General features: G+C 44.1%; 9 protein-coding genes across 9 annotated transcripts; 4 read left to right on the forward strand and 5 right to left on the reverse strand.

Annotated features, from left to right (window-relative positions):
• Positions 1–7,980: 7,980 nt before the first annotated feature.
• Positions 7,981–8,693, forward strand: BJ212DRAFT_1304678 (uncharacterized protein; the record flags this gene model as incomplete). Its single annotated transcript, XM_041333656.1, has 5 exons — positions 7,981–8,082; positions 8,125–8,173; positions 8,306–8,397; positions 8,451–8,586; positions 8,650–8,693. 5 exons carry the CDS (start codon positions 7,981–7,983, stop codon positions 8,691–8,693), a joined length of 423 nt encoding a protein of 140 aa, XP_041186428.1.
• A 1,515-nt stretch (positions 8,694–10,208) lies between these two features.
• Positions 10,209–10,760, forward strand: BJ212DRAFT_1285395 (uncharacterized protein; the record flags this gene model as incomplete). The annotated part of the gene is made up of 2 exons (XM_041331888.1): positions 10,209–10,404; positions 10,453–10,760. 2 exons carry the CDS (start codon positions 10,209–10,211, stop codon positions 10,758–10,760), a joined length of 504 nt encoding a protein of 167 aa, XP_041186429.1.
• A 768-nt stretch (positions 10,761–11,528) lies between these two features.
• Positions 11,529–12,015, forward strand: BJ212DRAFT_1201251 (uncharacterized protein; the record flags this gene model as incomplete). The annotated part of the gene is made up of 2 exons (XM_041329076.1): positions 11,529–11,627; positions 11,683–12,015. Coding segments are annotated over 2 exons (432 nt in total), but the record flags the coding sequence as incomplete, so codon positions are not given.
• Positions 12,016–12,142: 127 nt separating this feature from the next.
• On the reverse strand, positions 12,143–12,892 carry BJ212DRAFT_1487158 (uncharacterized protein; the record flags this gene model as incomplete). Its single annotated transcript, XM_041341242.1, has 2 exons — positions 12,143–12,704; positions 12,759–12,892. The coding sequence occupies 2 exons, from the start codon at positions 12,890–12,892 to the stop codon at positions 12,143–12,145; spliced, it is 696 nt and encodes a 231-aa protein (XP_041186431.1).
• A 439-nt stretch (positions 12,893–13,331) lies between these two features.
• Positions 13,332–15,022, forward strand: BJ212DRAFT_1304680 (uncharacterized protein; the record flags this gene model as incomplete). Its single annotated transcript, XM_041333657.1, has 6 exons — positions 13,332–13,391; positions 13,605–13,669; positions 13,738–14,114; positions 14,174–14,552; positions 14,607–14,721; positions 14,852–15,022. The coding sequence occupies 6 exons, from the start codon at positions 13,332–13,334 to the stop codon at positions 15,020–15,022; spliced, it is 1,167 nt and encodes a 388-aa protein (XP_041186432.1).
• Positions 15,023–17,872: 2,850 nt separating this feature from the next.
• BJ212DRAFT_1304681 (uncharacterized protein) lies at positions 17,873–20,755 on the reverse strand (the record flags this gene model as incomplete). The annotated part of the gene is made up of 13 exons (XM_041333658.1): positions 17,873–18,019; positions 18,058–18,113; positions 18,146–18,200; positions 18,261–18,864; positions 18,938–19,049; positions 19,103–19,255; positions 19,648–19,736; positions 19,786–19,917; positions 20,152–20,175; positions 20,204–20,282; positions 20,318–20,343; positions 20,366–20,394; positions 20,432–20,755. The coding sequence occupies 13 exons, from the start codon at positions 20,753–20,755 to the stop codon at positions 17,873–17,875; spliced, it is 1,830 nt and encodes a 609-aa protein (XP_041186433.1).
• A 39-nt stretch (positions 20,756–20,794) lies between these two features.
• On the reverse strand, positions 20,795–21,004 carry BJ212DRAFT_1229919 (uncharacterized protein; the record flags this gene model as incomplete). The annotated part of the gene is made up of 1 exon (XM_041329484.1): positions 20,795–21,004. A coding segment is annotated over one exon (210 nt), but the record flags the coding sequence as incomplete, so codon positions are not given.
• Positions 21,005–22,418: 1,414 nt separating this feature from the next.
• BJ212DRAFT_1304682 (uncharacterized protein) lies at positions 22,419–23,413 on the reverse strand (the record flags this gene model as incomplete). Its single annotated transcript, XM_041333659.1, has 5 exons — positions 22,419–22,549; positions 22,643–22,697; positions 22,824–23,035; positions 23,089–23,219; positions 23,274–23,413. 5 exons carry the CDS (start codon positions 23,411–23,413, stop codon positions 22,419–22,421), a joined length of 669 nt encoding a protein of 222 aa, XP_041186435.1.
• Positions 23,414–24,032: 619 nt separating this feature from the next.
• Positions 24,033–24,495, reverse strand: BJ212DRAFT_1487162 (uncharacterized protein; the record flags this gene model as incomplete). Its single annotated transcript, XM_041341243.1, has 4 exons — positions 24,033–24,104; positions 24,173–24,238; positions 24,291–24,359; positions 24,424–24,495. 4 exons carry the CDS (start codon positions 24,493–24,495, stop codon positions 24,033–24,035), a joined length of 279 nt encoding a protein of 92 aa, XP_041186436.1.
• Between the last annotated feature and the right edge of the window lie 902 nt (positions 24,496–25,397).

Below are 25,397 nucleotides of genomic sequence, written 5' to 3' on the forward strand. Positions count from 1 at the left end.
TTACTTAGTGATATGTTCGCACTTTTGGTGCTTATGTAATCATCATAATTTTCACCTCTTACCAGTACCAGTCTGAGACTGAGCAGTTTTTAGCATGATTTCCTACTCTCTCTGAGCACTGAGCTTAGTCCAGAAACCCTTTAGGGTTGAATAGCAGCTAGGCATAGCACATTTAGCCCAACATTAGAAGTCTACTTTCCAGTTCTCTTCTTGTTGTGTTTCCCACATCAGATTCAGGACTATATCCACCTCATCATATCCCAGTCCTGTATCCACCTCACCTTCTGGATTCTCAGATCTCTGGATATCAACCATAACTATCTCCAGATGTATTCCTGCCCTCTGTCTAATATCCTGTGCCTATCCCCATTTAGACATCTCCGCCTTTCCGGCTTTTGGTTACCTCTTGTTCCATCTTGCTTATTGATCCTTGTATGAGTCTTCATCTCCGAGTTCATTTACTTATGTTCCGTCTTACTTATTAATGTGTTTCCACATGCTCATACATAGCCCTGCTCCTTTGCTTACTGATCCCCTCAGATATTCTCCAGTATATAACCCCTGTAGATACTCCTGTAGTTTCCTCAGTTTGAATATCATCTTGGATCCTGTTCTCTCATCTTAGACTTTGCTCTAAGTCTGTCCTATCCATCAGGCCTAGGGATTGATTCCCTAGGCCAGAGCTTTGCCTGTCCAGCACTTACCCTCTTTCTGGACTTAGGTCCAATCCCTGTCCCTCTGACTCTACCTTAGGCTAGTCTACCTCTGTTTGTTTCTACATCAGACTTCATCTGATGTAGCCCCTATTCCTTCCATACCTTTGGACATCCTATCCTCCTGTTCTTCTGTCCTCCTGTAGAAGTATTACTTTGCAGTGGGAACTCTCCTGAGCACTTCCTACATTCCCCTGGAACTCTCCCATGCTCCTCTGGACATTTCCCATGCTCCTCGAGAAGTCCTCTAGCACTCCACAAGAGTAGCCAGCCTCTGTAAGTCCTCCAGACTTCATTGGACCATCATCAGACCTCATCTGAAATGAAGGGCACATACTCAGGTAAGGGGCACAGTGTATGAGCTGAGGCCAAGCCCCTCTGAGTCAGTCTCTCTCTCTGCTTTGAGCAAACCAGTTCTTAACAGCTGGAGTGTGAATGTGATAGGGGATAAGATGGCAATGATAGGGAAAGGACTGTAACACTTTGGCACAAGCTTTTGTGAAGGTAACTGGGTAATCAGGTTCTTTCCCAATAACCAAACCTTATTGCCTACTTTCCATGGGTGATACTTCTGCCTGTGAGTCCATTCTGCCATTCACTGCATAGCAAGGTTGTGACATGATAGTGCTTCTTCTCTAACCTTCTGAAGTAAGCTGAGTTGTTCTGCAGCAGGCATGGTAGAGTTGGGAAGAATATGAGGGAGAGCCTGGGGTTCATATCCCATCATCAGGAAGAAGGGTGATGCATTATGAGAGTCATGTTTTTGGTGTTTATGAATGAATTCTGCCATGGGGGGGGAGTGTTCTACTGTTAAGAACCATGCTGCTCAAGGGAGAGAGAGACTGACTCAGAGGGGCTTGGCCTCAGCTTGTATGCTGTGCCCCTTACCCAAGTATGTGCCCTTCATTTCATATGAAGTCCAATGATGGTCCGATGAAGTCCGGAGGAGCGCGGGAAGTGCTCAGGAGAGTTCCCACTGCAAGGTAATACTTTTACAGGAAACAGGATGGAAGGATAGGAGGTCCGAAGGTCCAGAGGACAGGAGGACAGGAGGACAGGAGGATGGAGGACAGAAGGACAGGATGTCTAGAGGTATGAAGGACAGGATGTCTGAAGGTACAGAGGGCAGGATGTCCAAAGGACAGGAGGATAGGACATCCAAGGGTTAGGAGGACAGGACGTCTGAAGGTATGGAAGGAACAGGGGCTACATCAGATGAAGTCTGATGTAGAAACAAGCAGAGGTAGACTACCCTAAGGTAGAGTTGGAGGGACAGGGATTGGACCTAAGTCCAGAAAGAGGGTAAGTGCCAGAAAGGCAGAGCTCCAGCCTAGGGAATCAATCCCTAGGCCTGATGGATAGGACAGACTTAGCTGGACCAAAGTCTGAGACAGGATTGGGCAGGTAGAGCAAAGTCTAAGATGATATTCAAACTAAGGAAACTACAGGAGTATCTACAGGGGTTATATACTGGAGAATATCTGAGGGGATCAGTAAGCAAAGGAACAGGGCTATGTATGAGCATGTGGAAACACATTAGTAAGCAAGACAGAACATAAGTAAATGAACTCGGAGATGAAGACTCATACAAGGATCAATCAGCAAGACGGAACGAGAGGTAACCGAAAGCCAGAAAGGCAGAGATGTCTAAATGGGGATAGGCGCAGGATATCAGACAGAGGGTAGGAATAGGTCCGGAGTTAATATCCAGAGGTCTGGAGATCTGGGGATCCGGAAGACAGGGTGGAGCACATAGCGGAAGGGGATCTGGCAATGAGTCAGATATGGGGTCCAGACATAGGCTTGGAAGGTGTGGGAATATTATGGAATGTGAGTCCGGATTGTGGGATATGACATCTACCCAGTCTTCAGGGTGATTATGACAGTAAATGTAGAGATAAGTTTTGAGTTCCTGGTTGAGATGTGTGGTCTGTCAATCAGTCTGGGGATGATAGGTGGTAGAAGTGGCGATGTTATATTTTAGAAGCTTGGCAAGGGCTTTTGAGATTTTTGATCTGAACTGCAGACCACAGTCAGAGATAACTTTCTCATGCAGGCTGAATTGGCAATAGACATATTTGAAAAATTTCTTGGCAATGCTGTCAGAAGTGATGGTTTTTGTGCAAGGAACCAGAATTACCTCCTTCATAAGGCCATGGTTGACCATGACCATAACAGAATCAAAATTCATGCATGGGGAAGGTCAGTGATGAGATTGATGGAGACCTGAGAAAAGGGCAAAGAGGCAATGGAGGGAATAGGCACAAGTGGGGGAGTTACAGGGTGTGTGTCAGACTTCATCTGCTGACACAAAGCACAACCATCAACATATTTCCAGATATAGGAGCCCATAGAAAGTCCCACTTCACAAGCTCTTTGGTTTTAAAACAACCCAGATGACCAGTGGAGGCATGGTCATGACAATGCTCCAAAATCTGGTGCCAACTGGCAGGGCAGACATAGGCATGATCTTTATAATAGAGGATGTCCTCTTTGATTGTCCAATTGGTAAGGGCAGATGTCATATCCACATATCTGGATCTCAGATCCAATCCTTATCTCATCTCAGATCCAATCCACATCTTATCTCCGATCCTATCCACATCTTATCCCCCTCCAACATCTCATCATCCAATCTGTCCACTCATCCAGTCCAGTCCACAATCCATCCAAATCCACAACCAGTGCTTGTCTCCTTTCAGTAATCCCCTAACTCCAGTATTTCAGTTATCAGTATATCCATCCTGCTCACTGATCTGTTACCTATGCTTCATTTCCGTTTCATTATTTGTGATCCATTTCTACTTACCAATAGACTATCCATATGCTTTATACATAGCCTCAGACCCTGCTGATTGATCATTCCATTAGATACATATAGTATATAACCTCCTGTAAATCTCTGTAACACCTTAGTTCAAATATCAACTTAGTTCTGCTCATTCCTGTCCTCCAGACCTGAGTATCTCTACTCTCATCATCCTCCGAGACTTAGGATTGATTCCTATAGTCTATCCATATCCACCTCTGTCTATGACAGTCCACTACCGTTAGTTTCTAGTCTGGACTCATCTGGATTAGCCCTATGACACTTATCCTGCATCCAGAAGTCATCCAGATCCGCTACACTACTCGCCTGACCCTCTGGACATGTTAGTCTTGCCTTTCTGAAATAAGGGGCAATACTCGGGTAAGGGGCACAGTGCACAAGCTGAGGCCAAAGCCCTTAGGATCTGTTAGCCCTTGAGTATGACCTTAACAGCGGACTTCATAGGGGGAAGAGACAACCCATTGAGGGTGTCCACAGCAGCACAAAAGACAGGATCAGGATCAGAAGGGTCCAGGTTCACAAGAATGGTCATCAGCTCAACATCAAGAAGGTGCATGAACATGGTATCTGGCAGCAGAGTGACATCATCATTATCCTCCCGCCCAGTACCATGGTCAGGACAGCACAAAAGTGCAGAGGCAGCAAGCTTAGTACCAGCAACATGATGGAGCTTGATATCATAACAGGAGAGGAGGAGCTGCCAGCAGGCCTGGCAATGAGTCAACTTCTGTGCAGTTTGGAAATAGAGCAGGTTCCTATGGTCAGTAAAGACAATGACTGGGTGAGGGTTGCCTTCTAAGTAATGGCACCATTCTGTCAATGCATGAATAACTGCAAGGAGTTCAGTCAAAGATCTGGTAATTGCATTCTGCAGGATTCAGGGTCTGGGAGAGATATCCACATGGATGGTAAACTCCATTTTTATCAGTCTGCAGTAGCACTGTACTGGTTGTGACAAGTGAGGCATTAGCAGCCACGGCAAACTGCTGGCTAGGGTCTGGATTATGTAGGACAGGCTGCTTTAGGAAACATTCCTTAAGCATGGTAAATGCAGAGGTACAAGGGTCAGTCCAATGAAATACAGTGTCCTTCTTGGTGAGGTCAATTAGGGGTCTAGCAATGTCAGAGTAATGAGGGATGAAATTGCAGTAGAAATTGCAGAACCTGAGAAATGACTGAACTTTTCCACCGTAGTAGGGACGGGCCAGTCACAAATACCATCAGTTTTGGCAACATCCATAGCAACACATCCCAGTCAAATGATCATACCCAAGTATTCCACTTCTTGTGTGTCAAAGGTACATTTCTCCAGCTTCAAAAATAGATGTTCTGCATGGATACATTCCAGGATGCAATGAGTATGAGCGTGATGGGTGGTGAGGTCATTGGAGAAGATCAGGATATTGTCCATGTAGACGACTAACCAACCCTTGTTAATTTCCTGCTGGAATGTCTGGTTCATGTATGCTTGGAAAGTGGTGGGCGAATTACAGAGACCAAAGAACATCACATTCAGCTCAAAGAGACCATATTCCATAGTGAAGGCAGCTTTCCATTGATCATCTGGATGAATCCAGATGTTATTGTAACTGAAATGGACATCCATCTTTGTGAAATATTTAGCACTGTGTAACCAAGCAACCAGTGAGAGTGGGAGCAGAAGGGGATAGGCATTCTTGACTGTCCAGTCATTAATGTACTGGTAATCTTGACAGGGACAAAGGTTGCTGCTTTTCTTTCCTACAAAGAAGAATCCACTGGCTTGTGGTAACTTTGATTCAGAGATAAGGCCCTTCTTTATGTTTTCATCAATGAATGCCTTGACAGTGGTGTGTTCAGCTTCAGACAATGGATAGACCTTGGATGTTTTCAGGAAAAAACCAGGTCTAGTTTCAATACAATGGTTGATACCAGGGCATTCAGGCAGTAATTGGTTAAGACTGTCTTTGGCAAAGATGTTGGTGAAGTCATGGAGATAGGAGGGGACAAGCTCTTTGAATGATTTCTTCTTCTGTTCAAGCCCAGCTGCTAATGCAAACTGCTGGGCTTTATTACTGGTTTCAACGTATTTGGTGGGCCATGGCAGGGGTGTGACTGTAGGTTTCTGTTCTGCAAAACTGGTACCATCCTTGGTTAATGGGGTGTCCATAAAAATGTTGGCAATGACCTGGAGCTCAGTAGCATCAACAGGGTATTCAACCAAGAATTCATCATCATCAAGGTGGTAAGTGGCAAGTTCACATACAGGGGGTGCATAATCCTGGGTCCAAACATCATCTTTGGTATCAAAAGAGTCATCATCATCATCAGGGATGGGGTCAAGGTTGGGTAGTACTGGGGGTGCTTCATCATCTGGGATTTCTTTGATGGTCGCATGAGGGAGTGGTTCTAGAGGCACCTTCAGCAGCACTACAATTGGCGTTATCTCCTTCTTTAGACAGGAGTTCTTCCACATCTTCTCAACAGGTTTCTGGAAGAGAGGGGGAAGGCCATTCTTCTTCTATTTGGTGTCAACATTGTCCTCAATGAGGTCACTCTTCTCAGTATGAGACAGTTCAAGGCTTTCAGCTTTCCACTGAATCACTGGGTCCATAGTGCGAAGCCAAGGGATCCCTAGCAAAATCTGGTCGCAGCGACTGAGCCTAGTGACATTGAACTTTCTGAGCACAGATCATTCATCAATCTTTATGATAAGGATGCAATAATGAGTGATGGTGCCTCCTTTCACATAGCTTCCATCCATAGTAGTTACTCGGAAGGGTTTTGTAAGCTTGTGTGTGCAAATTTTGTGGAGCTTGATGAAATCTTTGGAAATAAAGGTTCTGGCAGTGCTGGAGTCAACAACAGTGGTCATTTCAATGGTTTTCAGACAAGTTTTGGAGATGAGTGAAATGGGAATGCAAAATTCCTTTCTGATTCCTACACTGTGAACAAGTCTAATAGGTACATTGGAAGATACTGACATCAATCCAGTCTTCCACATCAAAAATCCTTGTTAATACGATGGACTTCTGCTTCTTTGTCATATTCAGTGAGCTTGGTGTGATGAACCAGAGCTTTGCTGTTCTTCTTCTTTGGGCAGTTATGGGAGATGTGGCCCTTCTGGTGACATATGAGGCACTTGCCATTCTGGTAGTGCTCAGTCTTCTCTTCCTCTGTGAGGCGGTCAACTTCCATAGTGTTGGGGTCACACAAGGGGGTGTAGTGGGAGGGACCATAGCTCTTCTTCTTCTGTGGTTGGTTACGGTTATGGAAGGCCATGAGATGTTTGTGAGAGTTGTCAAGGTTGATGCAGGTCTGGACTATGATATCAAAATCTTCAGATACATCTCCAGTGTCATAAAGTTTAACTAGTAAACCCATATGCAAGCCATCAAAGAAAAACTGAATCTTGGCCACATTCTCCCTTATTCCAGCACAATGTGCAAGCATCTGGAACTCAGCAATAAAGGTCTGAAGCTCCCTGGGATGGTGTTTCAAATTGTGTAGCTTGGCTAGCACAGTACTGGAAGCATCTAGAGGTTTAAACACTTTCTTAAAGCTGGTGAGGAAGTTGGCCCAGGTACCATAGCCAATGATGGTGCCACTGGTTGTAGTATTCTTGGGGTCTTGAGCAAGATGAAGGAAGTCTTCTTTCCATAACTGAGCATTGCCCAAGTTCATAAACAAAGTCACAAAGATGATCTTCTGTTTCTCATCAACATAGATCTTATCATTGATGTCAAGGTAGGCAATGCATGCTAGCAAAAAGCCTTCTGATTTCTCTCCATCATCATCCAAGATAGGTGGTGTCCCAATCTTGATCTTGGTTGCTTTCATAGAGGACATGGCTAGTGGTAAAGGTGGGATCAGTGGTATGGTTCCACTGAGGTTTAACGCTCCAAAGATGGGGGTTAACAAAGTCAGGGTGCTCTGATTCCTGTCATGGAAGTGAGTCTTTCTGTGGCTCTAATGGGAGCAGCTTCTGGTTCTGGGTTCAGCGACACATGATGACACTGCAAGGTTTTAGGACTTTAATCTTTTGTTATGAACTAGGATAGTTCTAACAACAGACAACTCAATAAGAGTCAGGACCTCTGCTGAGAATCTACATGAGATGATAAGTCAAGCATTCAAGTAAGCTAAGACAGAGGGAGTGCCTTTGACTTAAAGTATGGTTCAGACAACTTAGGATTGGAGGTCCTAAGTGAAGGAAGTTCTAGGTAAAACCTAGTAAGATTAAAGTAGAGAACTACACAGTTTGGAGTTGCATATTTATAGGGAAAAGCTAGGAGAGGTTTAGGGCAGGTGCGAGAAGTAGGAATATGAGCATATGCCTAATATGGATGAAGCAATGAAGTCAGAGATACCAGAAAGGAAACATACATGTAGACAGGACACATAGATGGCATCTAATGGTGGCAGCAGCGGCACACAACATAATACAGTAGGCATGAAATGAGTCAGACAGAGACAATAGATGACAAGAGAAAGAAAAAATATAGCAGGGCAGGGTGTATTGTAACAGGATGTGTAGACACTACTATGGAAGATGACAAGGTTGGCAAACCCACTTCTGATATTCACTGTGGCTTACTTTAGTGTAAGGTGGGGCCCCTTGCTGTTGTTCTGGCAGAAAACATTGTTGAGGGTGAGCACAAGTCTCCTGGGGAAAGAAGACTTGTTTGCATCTTGCAGAGATGCACTGACAAGTATCTACAATGTCACCTCAACACACAGGATCCCTGTACTAAGCAGGTGCACATGCATATTGCACTTCAAGCTGCACTGCTAGGCATCAATGTTGATGAGATCATGAAGCATAAGCAAAGGTCAACAGCACAAACTCAGACCAATGATGGTGGCAATAACATAGTAAGTGGGATGATTCATGGTATGACAATCTGTAAATGACATGTCAATATCAGGGCCAAATAATAGATGACTATCTCAGACCATCTGCAATTGCATGTCACATTGTGAATGGTGTGACATGTACAGTCCAAACACTGGGAACCACACTGAGCACAACCTCAAGGGGCTTCAAACCAGTCTCTAGGATAGGTGAGTGAACATTTATCAAAAATCATGACATTGATGCTAATGATGAAGCAGCATGTACTACAGTAATGCCAGGAGAATATCTTGAAACTGAGCAAAAGGAACTTTAAACACAGTGATACATGTACAATTATTGATCTGTAATCACAATACATAACATGTGTAACTTTAAATGCACAGGGTAGCAATTGTCAAACATAGTGAATGCTTGCAACAATAGTAATTTTACAATACATCTAGCATAATGCATAGTGTCTAGAGTAATCTGTATAGTACTGTAGCAAGTTGCAACATGGTGGCAAGAAAAAGGGAATCAAACAGTGTTGTGGAGGCTTAAGTAGTGAATGGAACTCAGCCTGGGTTTTGCCAATAATCAGTCATTTCATTAAGTGGCAGAGTGGCACCATGCATCTGACTTCCCACTCACTACCACTGATTGGCCAGAACCAGGTTGTTTCATTTTCACAACACTAAGTAGTAGAACATCCATATTTTGCATGTAGATTACAGTAGATACATCCAAGTTACAGTGCACTGAGTGGACTCCTTGTGGGATACTCAACTTTGACAGTGCCCCACTAGGTGGGGCACTGAGTGGGATACTGATATGACTCATGCACATTTTCAGGATGTTTGTCAAAATTCAAATTCAGACATATCCATAGACAATTCAACAATCTTTTCCTCCTTTGTGTACCAAACATAACCATACTATGTTCTGTTATCAAATTTTGAACAGAGTTTAAATATATTAAATATTCATTTGTGTAGTATATCTACCATTCATATATGAATCTTGCGGATAACACATACCTGTCATTTTCATTGTTGTATCATACATCAAACAATAAGGCAGATCCATGCCAACAAATTCAGCAATTGTGTCCATACATATTCCCTATTTAAGTACAAATCTGGCACTAAATCTAATTATGGACCTTTTCAGGCTTTGATCATGAATCTTGTGAAGTGACATCCCATTTTCAAAATTTATAATTTGTTCCTCAATTTGAATGGGATCTGTTGCAGGGACTCATTTGGCTGTGTCTCAGGTCCAGTGAAAACCCACTATGGCATGGTATGATGGGTTTTGATTATTTTATGTTTATACTGTAGTTGATATGGCCAGATCAGGTAGATAATGAAAACAACATCATTGTCACATTGTTTGGTGTTGTTCCTTGCATCACTTACATTGCATTGCATTGTACCTTTTTATCCTTACATCACAACTTCTCATTTTGAATCATTTCTCCTGATCCTTTGAAGCTTCGCATTGTATTGTGCACACATTGCATTGCATCCATTGCACTCTTGCAATGCAAAGGTAAGACTACAATCTATATAGTAAATCCTTCAGTATCTAACTTGAAGCAAAAATATTAGGACTGTACATACATGCTGTCCTCTGAAACGACATCAACCTCAAGGATGATATTGTTCTCATGATTTCAATGGACAGTGTATAACTATATGAAAGCAAACAATCCAACTGCTGGATCTATATATGGGTCATAATGAATCATGCCCCTGGCAATCACTATAAGAAGAAGTATGTTCTTCTGGGAGGCTTTATTCTAGGACCCAACAAACCAAAGAACATTGATTTGTTCCTCCTTCCTGGTATGCACCATCTATCTGCCCTGCAGAATGAGGGACTTCATATTTGGGATGCACACATTGACCGTGTCTTCACATCAAATTTGTATCTCATCTACATTACTGCAGATGGTCCAGGGCTTGTGTACTTTGATGGAATGGTAGGACATAGTGGGAAGAATGGATGCCATCTCTACTGTGGTCTTCTTGGACATTGCAAGGGTATTTAGATTTTTCATCATAAATGAGTGTCAAATTGATTATTTGTAGGAACACACTACTACCCTGCACTATTGCTTCCAAACAATTATCATATTCCAGGTAGCGATTACCCAGACATTAGTATCTATGATCTACCAAATGCAGCATCACCAGAATATGCAGTGAATCTTGAAAAGCTCATTGCTGCCCCCAATCAGACTCAATATGAGAAGCTTCATACTGAGACTGGCCTCACAAAACCTAGTTTATTACTGGGTCTTTCCCCCCATCATACTCTCAGAATTCCACAGTGTCTAACTCCTGACATGATGCATCTCGCACAGCTTCTTTTGGACCTCTTGCTATCCTTATGGTGAGGCCCAATCAATCACACTGCTCCCGACCACCCATCTACTTGGCCATGGGCTGTATTTTGGGACTTGGACACTTGGCAAGCACATGGTGCAGCTATTACTGCAGCAGCCCAGTATCTTCCAGGATCATTCAATTTAAAACCATGGAACCCAGCCAAAAAAATCAACACTGGGTACAAGACATAGGAGTTTCAAATGTACATCTTTGGTCTCAGCCCCACTCTCCTTTTCAACATTCTTCCACAGCCATATTGGCTCAATTATTGTCAACTCATTCATGGCTTTTGACTAATAAGCCAGCACTCAATTTCTACTGCCAATCTTTGGGCAGCTCACACTTGCTTTGTTGAGTGGGAACTCAACTTTGAACTATTGTATTATTAGCACTGTACTAAGCATCTCCACTTTGTTTGTCCATGTGTACACTCAGTCTTGTATCTTGCTTCCAAAACCTCATAAAAGGGTCTGCCAATTTGTTACTCACAATGGATGATGGAGTGCATGATAGGAAATCTCAGCCAGGAGATTCAACAACCATCAAACCCATATGCAAATCTGTCAAGGAAGGGGGTGCGCAGGTGTCAGGTCAATGCACTCAAAGCTATGGTGCCTGGTCTTGTTGAGCCAAAGCAGGATCTTCCTCAGGGTTCCATTGATTTAGGTGATGGGTATAGTCTTCTCCAGAAACATGATCTGTACAACATACAACCTCAAGGTGGAGCTGCCCAAGCTATTTGGGAGTACCTGGGGGCTGATGTGAAAATTTGTCACTGGGCTCATCTGTGCTTACCAAATGGGCAGACTGCAAGAACAGTGTGGAGAGAAACTGAGAAACCTGCTGAGAAGGTTTGCATTTCACACAATGTCAAGGTATGTCCTAAGCCTTAGTACTTACAAACTGTTCAAAACTGATGAAATATTATAGCTTGTGTTGGATGGTGAGATTTGCCTTGCTGAAATTCTTTACTTTACCTGTCTAGCTGTTGTAGATGGCTTAGATGAAGATGGAGAACAGATTTTTCATTGGCAGGCCGTTGTGCTTGTCATGATGGATTCCTGTCCAGATTGTCACCTTCTCAAGCTCTCCTTTCATGCTGTAAGTTCATGCAAACCCATTGAGGATGATATTCGTATCATAGATGTGAAATCCATTACTGATGTCATTGGCATGGTGCCCCACCGACCCAATCTACCATCTGGGGTGACTGAGGACAGATTTCTTTTAGTTGAGAAACCAGGACTTGATATTGTGACATTTGGGGTGGCTTATGAGGTGCTGGTGAAGGTGATGAGGCTCAAGACAATGATGATTAGGCAAAACATGTATTTTATTACAATTATTTAAACTCATCATCGAGAAACATCTGAAGTTTATGTTTAAGCTCTCACACAGCCTGAAAGGACTTATCTGTCCCAGAACAATCATACATGTGTGCATCTTCCTCCTGAGTGAAATACTTCCAATAGATTGAGTCTGGAGGGGGTGGACTTGGTGTTGCAAACCACTTCCAGTTGAGCTTGGGAGCAATAGGTTTAGGTGTAGTGGGTTCAGATTCTGGTTCCATGACACTATCATTGTCGCTGGGAAGAGCTTTTGATGGTAGAGGTGCAATGTTCAATGGTTGAGGTGCAACTTTGTCCAATTCCAGTTCTGTGATGCTGTCATTGCTTGGGAGAGTCTTTGAGGGCACTGTGCACTGTCCTGGTTCATCTGATTCTGGCTCTGTGACACTATCATCGCCACTAGGGAGAGCTTTAGATGGGAGAGGTGTAACATTGTCTGACTCCAGTTCCATGATACTGTCATCACTAGGGAGAGTTTTAGACAGGAGAGGTGTTGCTGCTTTCAATGGGAGAGGAATCAGTTCATCTGACTCTGGTTCAGTGATACTGCCATCAATAGGGAGAGCTTTCAGGAGCACAGGATGCTGTTCAGACTCAAGGAAGCTGTTAAATTGTAATTCACCATCTCTAGATAGTGTCATCAAAAATCATACTTACAGATCATCAATCCAATCTGAGTCTTGTAGTGCCTCTATTTGTGTGGCCAGAGGCTTTGGCTGAGTAACTTGAAGAATGTGCTGCTTAAGGAGATGACAGGCAGGTGTATTGGTCCAGAATTTCAGATTAAGCATGATGTTGTCAGATGGAGTCAAGTGAGGGCTAGAGCAGGCACTGTTGATCCATTCCACACTGAATAAAATTCTAGTTAATGTGTGAGTCTGTGATCTACTACATAGCACAAATTACTCACCTTCCAAGCTCTTTCTGCAGATACCCATTGAGTTTGGATTCTGATGGTAATTGTAAGAAGAATTGCTACTACAACCATGTTGTCTACCTCTGTACTGTCATTTTCATCATCACAATCTCAGTTTTTACAGGACCTCTCTGCTGATTTTTTACCTCCCAAGGCCATAGGTGTAAGTGGTATTGTTATCATTCATAAATGGATGTGATTTTTTTAATTGAATTGAAAGGGTGGCTATATGCGTTCAAAAAGTGCACATAGGCCCCTGCCAGTCTCAAATCATCTTTCAGAAACTCAATTTCTACACCTACAAGAACACCTCAATGTTTACAAAGTACAATGCAACAAACTGCAGTATGAAGTTGCAAGACTCTCTGGAGAATGTGATACCATTAAGTACATCAATTGATTCTCCTATTTACTTTAATTCTGCATGTTGTAGTACCCTAACACATGTTCACTGCAGGCAGTTGTTTGATGACATCATCAAGGTCCTGCAACTGCCAAACAATACCAACCCACTTAATTTTGGCATCGGAAACATTGTTGCATGAGATGCAAATGAAAGTTACCCTGATTGTACTTTGTATCCCAAGGTTCAATTTTGGCTCTGGTGTGACTATGATAGGTGGCTCAATGCACTACTGGCAATCAAGGAACAGTACCTTATCTTGAGGATGAGAATGGGTGTCCTATCTTACCGGCTACACTCAAATCTATCCATCATAGATGTCATGGAGTCTGGGCTGAACTTGTCATCAAAAAGTTAGCTCCACCAACATGGGCTAGACTCTGTGCTATGGGTCAGAAACTCGTCCATACCTTCATGGAAAAAGAGTTTCTGCTGTTTAGGCTCAACACACATGGATGGAAGCTTTCCCTTCTTTGCACCACCAATTATCCTAACTGGCATAAGAGTCATATCAACAATGAATCAAACTGGAAGATGGACAACAAGAAGGTCATAAAGCATGAGGTGGCAGGCAGCCATGACGACATTGACAGCAACATTAATGATCTAGAAGCTAAACCTCTTGTCATTTCAAAGGGCAAGAAGTGTGCATGTGACACTGATGATACTAAAGCCACTCACAAGCATGTAAAGGGTACATGAAGTCTATGATTTGTACACTATGCTGATACATTTTGCCTGCTATGTTTTCAGAATCTGGGTCTTTGCATGGTGACTCAGATATTACTGCTTCATTGTCTTCCACAACCAGCATAATCAAGTTGCTGAGTCACTCATCAGCATCTGCTGCTGGCAGCTTTGACATTACTGCTTCATTGTCTTCCTCAATCAGCATCATCAAGTCGCTGAGTTACTCATCAGCAACTGCCACTGGAAGTTTGGATGGGAATTCATCTGCTCTAAGTCAAATCTGCAAGACAGTACTACTTGACAAGACCTTTTTGCCCCCACCACCCCCACCACACCCTTCACCAAGTCCCCCCCATGGTGTCTATCTTCCCCAGCCCATTTCTTGTATGAACCATTCACAGGCTGAAAAGGAGAACATACTGATTTTCCTGAAGAATCCACTGTAAGATATATTTTGTCCACTCAGCCCTTGCTTACTGTGTTGTGTCATTTGCAGTGCAGATGTGTCTGGCGGTGTGAATGGCATACCTAAATGGATTCCCTCCCCTGCACTATGTGACCCTAACACTGCTGTGAAGAGCGTCCTTTGGAAGAAGTCCAAGGCCAGTAATGTTGATGGAGCAGATGCCACACAAAGTGCCAGGATGTGACCAGGCCCTGTAAAGAATGGGAGGTAAGCAGATCAGTTATGTGTGGGTACTACTTCACTGACGTGTCACTAGAAATCTTTGTGCAATACAGTGGCAGAAGAATATCAACAAGAAGGGGACTACACAACAATTCAGGTTGTACTGGGGTGCTCTATCCACAGCACAGCAAGATGAATATCAAGCTGAGGCTGAGCATCTCAACAGTGCTGGTTCCTGGAAGAAGCTTTCTGATTCTGTTGTCATCAATGGCATTCTCTACTAGTTTCTCATTTTCTCAGTTTCTCTTTTGCCAGGTCTCAAGCTTCCTTGCAATTCCAACTTCCACTGTTCTTGCAAGCTCCACATCTACCTACATTAATGGTTTCCTGGCAAGTCTCACACTGTTCTTGCAAGCCCCTTATTCACCATCCTGTATTATTTCCTTGCAAGTTTTAAATTGTTTTCTTGCCATCCCACAGTGTTTGTTACCCTGTGCTCACCACAATACCTACTTACATGCCATTGTTATACTGCTCATCATCCTATTGTATTGTTTTCCTGCTGCCCTGTATTGTTTCTGCATACCCCATGCACCTGTTTTTATGCCACTGCAATAGCTACCACTAACATCACAGACCCTTCAGTCATATGTACTGCATAACCTGTTGATAGGATGTGTACATTGACCTGCAAAACCAGGTGTACAGGACACTGGCCGGCCCATGCACTGCCTGTATAGGCCAGTCATGCAGAACCCTTGCAGGCCGGTGTCCTATATACAGAATGATATCTCTGCAGTATCTGTGTAGGCTGGTGATGCAGACCCTTGCAGGCACTACCTATATACATATCCAGGCTGTGGTTGACATGTGGGTAGGCCTGGTCATGCAAACCATATGGGGTGACTGGCTGGCATTCTGCTGGTTTCTGTCATATCCCACAATCTGGACCCACGTTCCATCATATTCCCACGCCTTCTGAGCCTACATCCAGACCCCACTTCATATCCAGCTCATTCCCAGATCCCCTTCTGCTGTGCTCCATACCTCAGCAGGATTGACTATGCTCTGGATTTACCCCTGAGCTCCGGACCATTGGATCTCCACTGCTAGCCTGATCTATATCCCCTTGTCCCGTCCACCCTATGCACACTCCATCCAGCAAGACATCCAAACTTCACCTCGTCTTGGATTCTGGACTATATCCACCTTCTCATATTCTGGTCCTGTATCCACCTTGTCTTCCAGATCCCCAGATCTCCGGACCTCTGGATATTAACGCTGGACCTATTCCCACCCTCTGTCCAATATCCTGCACCTATCCCCATTTAGGCATTCTCTGCCTTCCGGCTTTTGGTTACCTCTTGTTCCGTCTTGCTTATTGATCCTTGTATGAGTCCTCATCTCTGAGTTCATTTACTTATGTTCTGACTTACTTACTAATGTGTTTCCACATGCTTGTACATAGCCTTGCTCCTTTGCTTACTGATCCCCTCAGATATTGTTCAGTATATAACCCCTGTAGATACTCCTGTAGTTCCTCAGTTTGAATATAAACTTAGACTTGCCCAATCCTCTCTCGGACTTTGGTCCACCTAAGTCTGTCCTACCCATCAGGCCTAGGGATTGATTCCCTAGGCTGGAGCTCTGCCTTTCCAGCACTTTCCCTCTTTCTGGACTTAGGTCCAATCCCTGTCTCTCTGACTCTACCTTAGGGTAGTCTACCTCTGTTTGCTTCTACATTGGATGAAGTCCAATGTAGCCCCTATTCCTTCTGGACCTCCGGACCTCCTGTCCCTCATACCTCCGGGCATCCTGTCCTTCAGATGTTCTGCCCTCCGTACCTTTGGATGTTCCACCCTCTGTACCTTTGGATGTTCCGTCCTCCTAACCCTCAGACATCCTATCCTCCAGTCCTTTGGACATCCTGTCCTTCTGTCCTCTGTCATCCTGCCCTCCTGTCCTCTGTCATCCTGCCCTCCTGTCCTCCTGTCCTCCTGTCCTCCTGTCCTCCTGTCCTCCTGTCCTCCTGTCCTCCTGTCCTCCTGTCCTCCTGTCCTCCTGTCCTCCTGTCCTCCTGTCCTCCTGTCCTCCTGTCCTCCTGTCCTCCTGTCCTCCTGTCCTCCTGTCCTCCTGTCCTCCTGTCCTCCTGTCCTCCTGTCCTCCTGTCCTCCTGTCCTCCAGACCTTTGGACCTCCTATCCTTCCATCCTGTTTCCTGTAGAAGTCTTACCTTGCAGTGGGAACTCTCCTGAGCACTTCCTGTGTTCCTCTGGAACTCTCCCGCACTCCTCCAGACATTTCCCGCACTTCTCCGGAAGTCCTCTAGCGCTCTCCAGCAGAGTAGCCAGCCTCTGGAAGTCCTCCAGACTTTGTCAGACCATTATCGGACCTCATCTGAAATGAAGGGCACATACTCGGGTAAGATGCACAGCGTACGAGCTGAGGCCAAGCCCCTCTGAGTCAGTCTCTCTCCCCCTTGAGCAACATGGTTCTTAACAGTTTCTGGCACAGTAGGCCTGCCTGCCTCTGCAGTACATGGTGGGGTGTTGGCCAGCCTAGGGAACAATTGTTGCTCACAGGGCCAGCCAGCTTGCTTCTCATATCTGGCTGAGTAGGCCAGTCCCCCCTTACTGTCTGCAGGAAGGGGCTGGCCAGCATCATGTGGGCATCTGGCCCAGGCCTGTCCATTTCGGTAGTATGTAGTATGTGGCCAGCCGGCCTAGGAATGAATTCTTGCTGGGCCAGCCACTCCCCACATACTGCAGGGGTGGGCAGGCCACTCGGCCAGATGCCCAAAGCATGTCGGCCGGCCATGACCTACAGGTCGCAAATGGAGGCTGGCCTAGCAAGAATTCATTCCTAGGCTGGCTGGCCACCTCCCACATACTGCTGGGGTGGGCAGGCCACTGGGCCAGATGCCCAAAGCATGCTGGCCAGCCATGACCTATGGGTCGCAAATGGTGGCTGGCCCAGCAAGAATTCATTCCTAGGCTGGCAGGCCATGGCCCACATACCGCAAAGCTGGGCAGGCCTACTTGGCCAGAATCTGTTTACATTCTGAATACTTATATCACACTTTTTTTTACAAGTCAGGAAGATCAACATTACATTAGCATATCAACTCATGAACTATCAACTTGTTATAAGTAATTTTCCTTCAAAATTCTTGAGGCCCTGAGCTGAAAATTCTGCCCACATAGATGCCTGCCTCTCAGCATATGCCCTGTTCCCATTCTTGATGCTTTCATCTGCCCAAACTCTCCACCTCTCCTTCTGTGTCTGAAACCAGGATATGGTCCAAACATTTCATGTTGTACCAATTTCAGTTCTTCTGACCAATGGTTGTACCATGCTTTGGCTTTCAACCAATTCACTTGATAAAAAACAAATCACAATGAAACTTACACTCATTCATCCATATGTTCTTCTGACTGTCCTTTGCATTGTTGATCCTCCAAAACTAAGCCAATTTATCTGAACCCTGCCCATGCCTGTTTTCTTCTGTGACTTCTTTGCTCACCACTAGGTCCTGAGGCTTTATGGGTTGATACACTGCCACAGTATCAGAGTCAGCCCCTAGGCAGAGCATTGCAGCCCTTGCCCAGCTGTAACCTTTTGCATGTCTATTGATGGAGAGAGTTATCATTCGAAGTTCCTTTTTAGATCTAGTGCCCTGGTGATGGACTGATTTGTTGGAGTGTATTTTCTCCTGAAAGACGACTGATCTATCACCCAGGGCTTGATGAAGCTTTTCCAGGCAGTTGTTTGCTTGACCCTTTTGAAGCTTGAGTTCTTCTTGACCTAATGCCAAGATGACATCATCCATGATGTGACCAGAGGCTGTCCATGATGGCATCCAAATCTTGGTGACTTCTGCAGGTGAGTCAATATTACCATCAAAGTCCAAAATGTCCTCTTCCTCTGGACCTTCCATATTGGATGTGTCAGCCTCCTCCAGGCACAGTTCAGGGTTGTCTAGTGGTGCTCCTTCACCTCCCTTCAATTCTATACCATTAGTCATGACCTCTGCAGCCTCATGGAACTTAATAATCCATGCCATGAGCTTTTGCCTTCTTTCTTCTATCGTGGTCCTCTGAGAAGCAGTCAGATCCTGGGGCAGCTGCCTTATAGACAATCTCAAGGCATCTCTAGTAATACGATTTAAGTCAATCCAATCCAAAAGTTAAAATACCTTACTGAGAATTTTCTATATTTATACCCTCAATCAACCATGCAACAGACCCAGTCCTACCATTAGCAGATAGTTCATTTTCAGTCAATCTGAGACGTATTTCAGCCATAGAGGGTGCTTTAAATTATTTTCCATCAGGGCAAAATCAATGTCCACAACACAAGACCTACCTTTGTCCATTTTAAGCTGATAGATGTCAAGAAGCTCTCCACAGTCCTGAGCTGCTTTTTCAGCTGCCTTTTTCCACTCCTGAACATTATCCAAGTCGAGCGATCTGGTCAATTCCTCATATGGACCCTGAGTGTCACTAACACCCTGTAGGGCTTAACAATACTTTTTGAGTAATGACTTGACTTTTGCCAAGTTTATGTCAGGTGAAGTAACAGAAACCAGAATAAATTAGACTTGCCAATGCCAACCAGCTTCTTCCAATTGGAATCCTACATATGGTCATCCAAAACTTCCTTTCAGTGAGCCAAAGACATGGATCTTGCAGTAGGGGAAATCTTGTTGAAAGGAGCCCAGAGCATCTCCAATATTTCCCCATCAATATGCCCAGCTCCAGTTATAAAATTCAGGCTGAACCTAGGAAAGCATTGAAGCTTATGTGTGCTCAAATGAAACTTGCCAACTGCAGGTAATATTTTGGTCCCCTCTGGAAGGGACAGATGATAGCTTTGGTCCACCCGTTCAGCAAAGTGAATACTCCACTGACATGCAACATCATAGATGATGAGCATACTGCCAATATGTTTGGGTGTATATTTAACTGCATTGCAAATGGAATAGTCCATGTTCGTGTGCCTGACTACAGGGTCAGTCCATTGTCTGAAACAACAAAACAATCACAGACTGCTCTCCCTTTTGGAAGTCCACCACTGCATGAGGAACAAAGCATCCATGCCTAGCACATGCTGTTGCCCCAACCCCTGTAGCTCTAAGGTTGCTTCTTTGGACATTTGTTGCATTCACAGCCCGATGATTGCTGCAAGTGGATTTCTTCAAAAATATTATAAGTCAGGAGTAACTGATCATTCAAAATCATCACTTGCCTCTTTCTCTTCTACAGAATCATCGATGTGAGCTTGATAAGGTCCCTCTGTTACCATGTATCCCTTTCAATCTGCTAGAGAAACATTGTCTTCTGGAATTTTCATTTTCATATGGTGTGCTGTGAAATTTCTATTGACCACATATCTGCACATAACTAACCACCTACCACAGACCAATAATGAGTGACATACTACTGCAATAGTTATGAGTCAGCTTACTCTTCATAGTCATATCTCCAAGATGTTGGCAAGTTGATTCCAGGTTGTGGACATGCTGGGCAATAAAGGGCTAAATCCCCTGTACCAGGGGATCATTCCATGTCATGTCCAAACCTGAACCTTTTTCTATTGACCAAATCCTGCCATATATGTGACACTCACATAAGCTCACGGTATTGGTCCTTTTTGTCCTATCAGCAGGGCACACAATCATATAAAATTACTCACTGGTATTTTATCAGGGAATGCATTGTTTGTGAGCCGACGGAGCTTTTGATAGAAACTCATGGCTGAAGTCTTGCACTCCAAAGCATCTATGAGGAAGTTATCCAGGACATTGAATGTGAAAGCAGATTGAGGGCAAGTGATACTGGCAGGAAATAACCTTGCTTTCATGAGATGGAGATGCTGTGCCTTCTCAGCTCCAGGACACTGGCACCATGATACACTATGTGAGTAAACACCAGTAGAGTGTACAATGACCAGGTTAGATACTCCTAACTGCATGTCATTAATTGTATCCCCCTCCTCCTGTGCAAACATATCTTCCATGGACCCAATATCTTGCCAGGGAGATGGGTCTGGCTGATGTGAGAGATTGGGGCAAGGTTCCCCCCCATGGCCAAGATACATTATATACCCTTGAGCTTGCAGGGTAGTAGTCTCATAGAACCTGCCATTCCAGAGTTGAAGGTTATGGAAGGGGTTGTGTTGATGAGCTTTAAGAACACAAGAAGGACACCAGGCATGTGTTCCTGAGCAAGACAAACACTGGATCAACCCCTCTCCTTCTCCACAATCTTCATATTTCCCATCGTTGACCAGCTGCTCTAACTCCAATAACACTGAAAGACATTCAGTGCGCCTGTCATATCCCATATGCCAGACATAGATCCCATCATATTCCCACGCTTTCCAGACCTATTTCCGGACCCCATATCCAACTCATTCCTGGATCCCCTATCCTGTCCACCCTACACACATTCCATCCAGCAAGACATCCGGACTTTACCTCCTCTCAGATTCCAGACTACATCCACCACCTCACATATCTCAGTCCTGTTTCCGCCCTGCCTTCCGGATCCCCAGATCTCCGGACCTCCGGATATTAACTGTACTATCTCTGGACCTATTCCCACCCTCCATCCAAGATCCTGCGCCAATCTCCATTTAGGCATCTCCCCCTTTCTGGTTCTCGGTTATCTCTGTTTCTGTCTTGCTGATTGATCCTTGTACTAGTTTCATCTCCAAGTTCATTTACTTATATTCCATCTTACTTACCAATGTGTTTCTGCATGCTCATACATAGCCTTACTCCTTTGCTTACTGATCCTCTCAGATAGTCCCTAGTATATAACCCCTGTACAACTACAGTAGAGTCCTCAGTCTGAATATCATCTTAGATCCTGTTCTACTTGCCAATCATCTTCTGGACTTCAGTCCATCTGAGTCTTGTCCTTTTCCATAAGGCCTAGGGAAGGATTCCCTAGGCCGGAATTCCGGACCTTCGGATTTGTCCCCTATGTCTCTGTCCCAAGTCTAGGGATTGCTTCCCTAGGCTGAAGTCTTGCCTTTCTGGCACTTACCCTCTTTCCAGACTTAGGTCCACTTCCTGTCCCTCCGACTCTACCTTAGGGTAGTCTACCTCTGTTTGCTTCTACATCAGACTTCGTCCGATGTAGCCCCTATTCCTTCTGGACCTCCGGACCTCCTGTCTTCTGTACCTTCGGATGTTCTGCCCTCCATACCTTCAGACGTTCCGTCCTCCATACCTCCAGACCTCCTGTCCTCCATACTCCGGACCTCTGGACATCCTGTCCTCCTGTCCTCCGGACCTCCTATCCTTCCATCCTGTTTGCCTGTAGAAGTATTACCTTGCAGTGGGAACTCTCCTGGGCATTTCCTGCATTCCTCTGGAACTCTCCCGCGCTCCTCCGGACATTTCCTGCGCTCCTCCGGAAGTCCTCTGGACTTCATCGGACCATCATCGGACTTCCTCTGAAATGAAGGGCACATACTCGGGTAAGGGGCACAGTGTATGAGCTGAGGCCAAGCCCCTCTCAGTCAGTCTCTCTCTCCTTTGAGCATGGTTCTTAACAGGTTGGCAATGATTTCCAACCCTGAAAAGATAGAGGGCCAAGAATCCACCAGAGCTGAATTATTTTTTTGCTGCCTAACCTCCTTGACAACCTTGGAAAATGCAGAGGTGCCCAATTCAAAAAGTTCTGGTGCCACTGCTGCAGTAATGGAGTTCCACAGAAGTTCTGATGTTGTTAAAGCTTCTAGCCATTTTTGGACCTCCTTTGAGTTGTAAGACTCCAATGTTACGAGTGGATCTATCAATCGCTAATCACCAAGTGAGAACTGGGAAAATTCAGCACTGAAAATACAATACCTCTTGTCTTTGCATGAAATATACAGGTGACACAGTAATCCTACCAGCCCCAAATTCACCCCCTCCCTCTGGCACCACAAAGCCATCATCTCTCCAACTCTTTTTTTGATCCGAAATGGGTGGCAGGGTATCAAGAAGAGAATTTCATAAGCCTGAGGTAGCATTGTTAACATACTCCTAATTAATTAATCAGTCCCTGAGGGAAAATCCCATCCAGAAACATACCAGGCAAGCAGGTGACAAAATATTGGGCAGGTAAACCATCAAAATTCTGCCATGCCTGTCTACAATGGTGGCTGGAGTTGAAATTTTGCCAAGCACTGCCTCAGAGAAGTACTTCTTTAGCCTTTCCAGCTCAGAGGTTGCTGACCCATCCCAATTCGGTGGTGACAACTTGACCCTGTCAGCATATTGATCCACATCCCAATCAACATTGACTATACTTCTGCTTCAGGATTCATGACAGTTTGAAATATTTGGGGACACTCACTGGGATTGACCATTGCATGGGCAATAGTTAGTGTGGCCCGATCAATTTCATATTCCAAAATTGATGTATTGGTAAATGTAGTGTCATCCAGCATTGCCAAGCAAATCTGGAGGTGCACTGATATTCTCATTCTAAAAGATTAATCAATTAGAATTCAGCTAAAATTGATGATCTACCATAGATACCTAGCTTTATGCAACAGCTTAGTTACCACTTGCCCATCTTTCAGGACACCCATTTCAGATGAATTCCCAAGTATCTTGCTGATCCTGCTACTCAGAGCTTCCCTTACTTCAGATGCCTGGCTCTTCAGGTTCTCTTCCATGGTGGATGTAAAAAAGAAAATGAACCAAAGTTCTCATGGACTTCAAATTTAGTTGTGATGTAATTAATGAGTCTATAAATAAACATGATCAGGCTAATTATTGCTAATTAAGGCATATTTGGTAACTGACACCCAAACTCTTGGCTATGCTAATGAAGTTTACAGTACTGTGCTGTCATTCAGACCTTTCTTCACCCATTATTCCAAAACATGAGCCCATGCCAGTACCACCGCCATCGAGACACAAGATGTTTGGGTTCACATTGCTGGCTGTTTTGTGATGGCAACTGATAGGGTGCATTGTTGTCATTGTGGCATTTGGTCTGTCACCACTTATACACTCATTTTCACCCTTCTCAATGACCCTGCTAACATATACACTTTCATCGCTGTGGGTCACCATTGGTAGCAGTGCCTTTATTTACCAGGATTATCTATACCCTACAGTATCATTACTTGGCCCAGTGTCATTCTGGGACCATGCTTCACTACCTAAAAAAAAGAAGTGGTTGTATGATAGCTATGATAGTAGTACAATGTTTACATTCAGGGGTATCTCCAGATTCCCTGGTAAATGATAAATCCGCAAATCACATACTGTTTACATCCAAATGCCTTCCTATACCATAATCTCATCCTTGTCAATATTCATGACATCATCTTCATCGAGGCTGAAGACATCCATATCTCCCTATGATAGTGTAGAAGGAGGAGTACAGTGTCAATATATAGTGGCAAAACATAATATAATAAACTCACATTGTTTGAGCCATCTTGGTCAATAAGCATCATATCCTCCTTGTCAAGGCTGACAACGTCCATATCCTATGATAGTGTAGAAGGAGGAGTACAGTAAAATATAATATAATAAACTCACATTGTTTGAGATGTCTTGGTCAATGAGGATTGCCTCTTCATCATTGAGGCTGACATTGTCCATCTCTCCCTATGTAGTGTGAAAGAAGGAACGAAGTGTAAATATAAATGAATACAAGATATACCCTACTCACCGTTTTAGTGATTTGGGATTCATGTTCGTCAATAAGCATCTCATCTTCATTCTGGAGGTTGACAAAGTCCATGACTTGCTATGGCAGTGTTGGTAGAGTGAATGAAGATGAAAGTCAAGACTTAATCTTTGATGGTTAGAAGACTTGATCTTTGAGCATAAAACATTACCAAACCCAATGTCTTGGGCTAGGCATGCTGCTGGAGTTTCCTTGAGAAACAAGTAATGATGCTGTAGGGTATAGATAGTCCTGGTAAATAACAACATATGGATGATAATGCAGTAAGTGAAGCATAGGGTATAGATAGTCCTGGTAAATAAACTCACCACTACTGATGGTGACCCACAGCAATGAAAGTGTATATGTTAGCAGGGTCATTGAGAAGGGTGAAAATGAGTGTATAAGTGGCGACAGAACAAACGCCACAATGACCATGATGCACCCTATCAGTTGCCATCACCAAACAGCCAGCAATGCAAATCCGAACATCTTGTGTTTTGATGGTGGTGGTACTGGCATGGGCTCGTGTTTTGGAATACCAGGCGATGATGACACCCCTAGAATTCGTCAAGCACAGGGACTACCTAGTATACTGTTCAATGATCTATCCTCAGTCGCCATAGACAGATATAATCTCTAGACATTATTATCCTTTAAAGTGCACTCTCATGATCACGTGACAATTATTTTTGGCAAAAATTAAGGATCACATGACATCAAAATGCCCATAAAGGGCAATACATTTGCGCTATGGCTTCACATCTAATCTAAAGTGTACAAAGTTGGCAAACAAAGACAAAAAACTAATGTAAGTGATGCAAGACAAGGATGGAGGGGCCCTCTCCATCCAAGCCTTGCACCCTAAAGTACAAAATATAGGTAAAATGTGCAGTAACTAATAATCTCATGTAGTGGAAGTCAGTATGATATTGAATATTAAACCGGCACTTACCAGTTTGAAAAATAACCAAGGA

This window comes from Suillus subaureus (assembly GCF_016647635.1).
Source record: "Suillus subaureus strain MN1 chromosome Unknown BJ212scaffold_71, whole genome shotgun sequence".
Lineage (NCBI taxonomy): Eukaryota > Fungi > Basidiomycota > Agaricomycetes > Boletales > Suillaceae > Suillus > Suillus subaureus.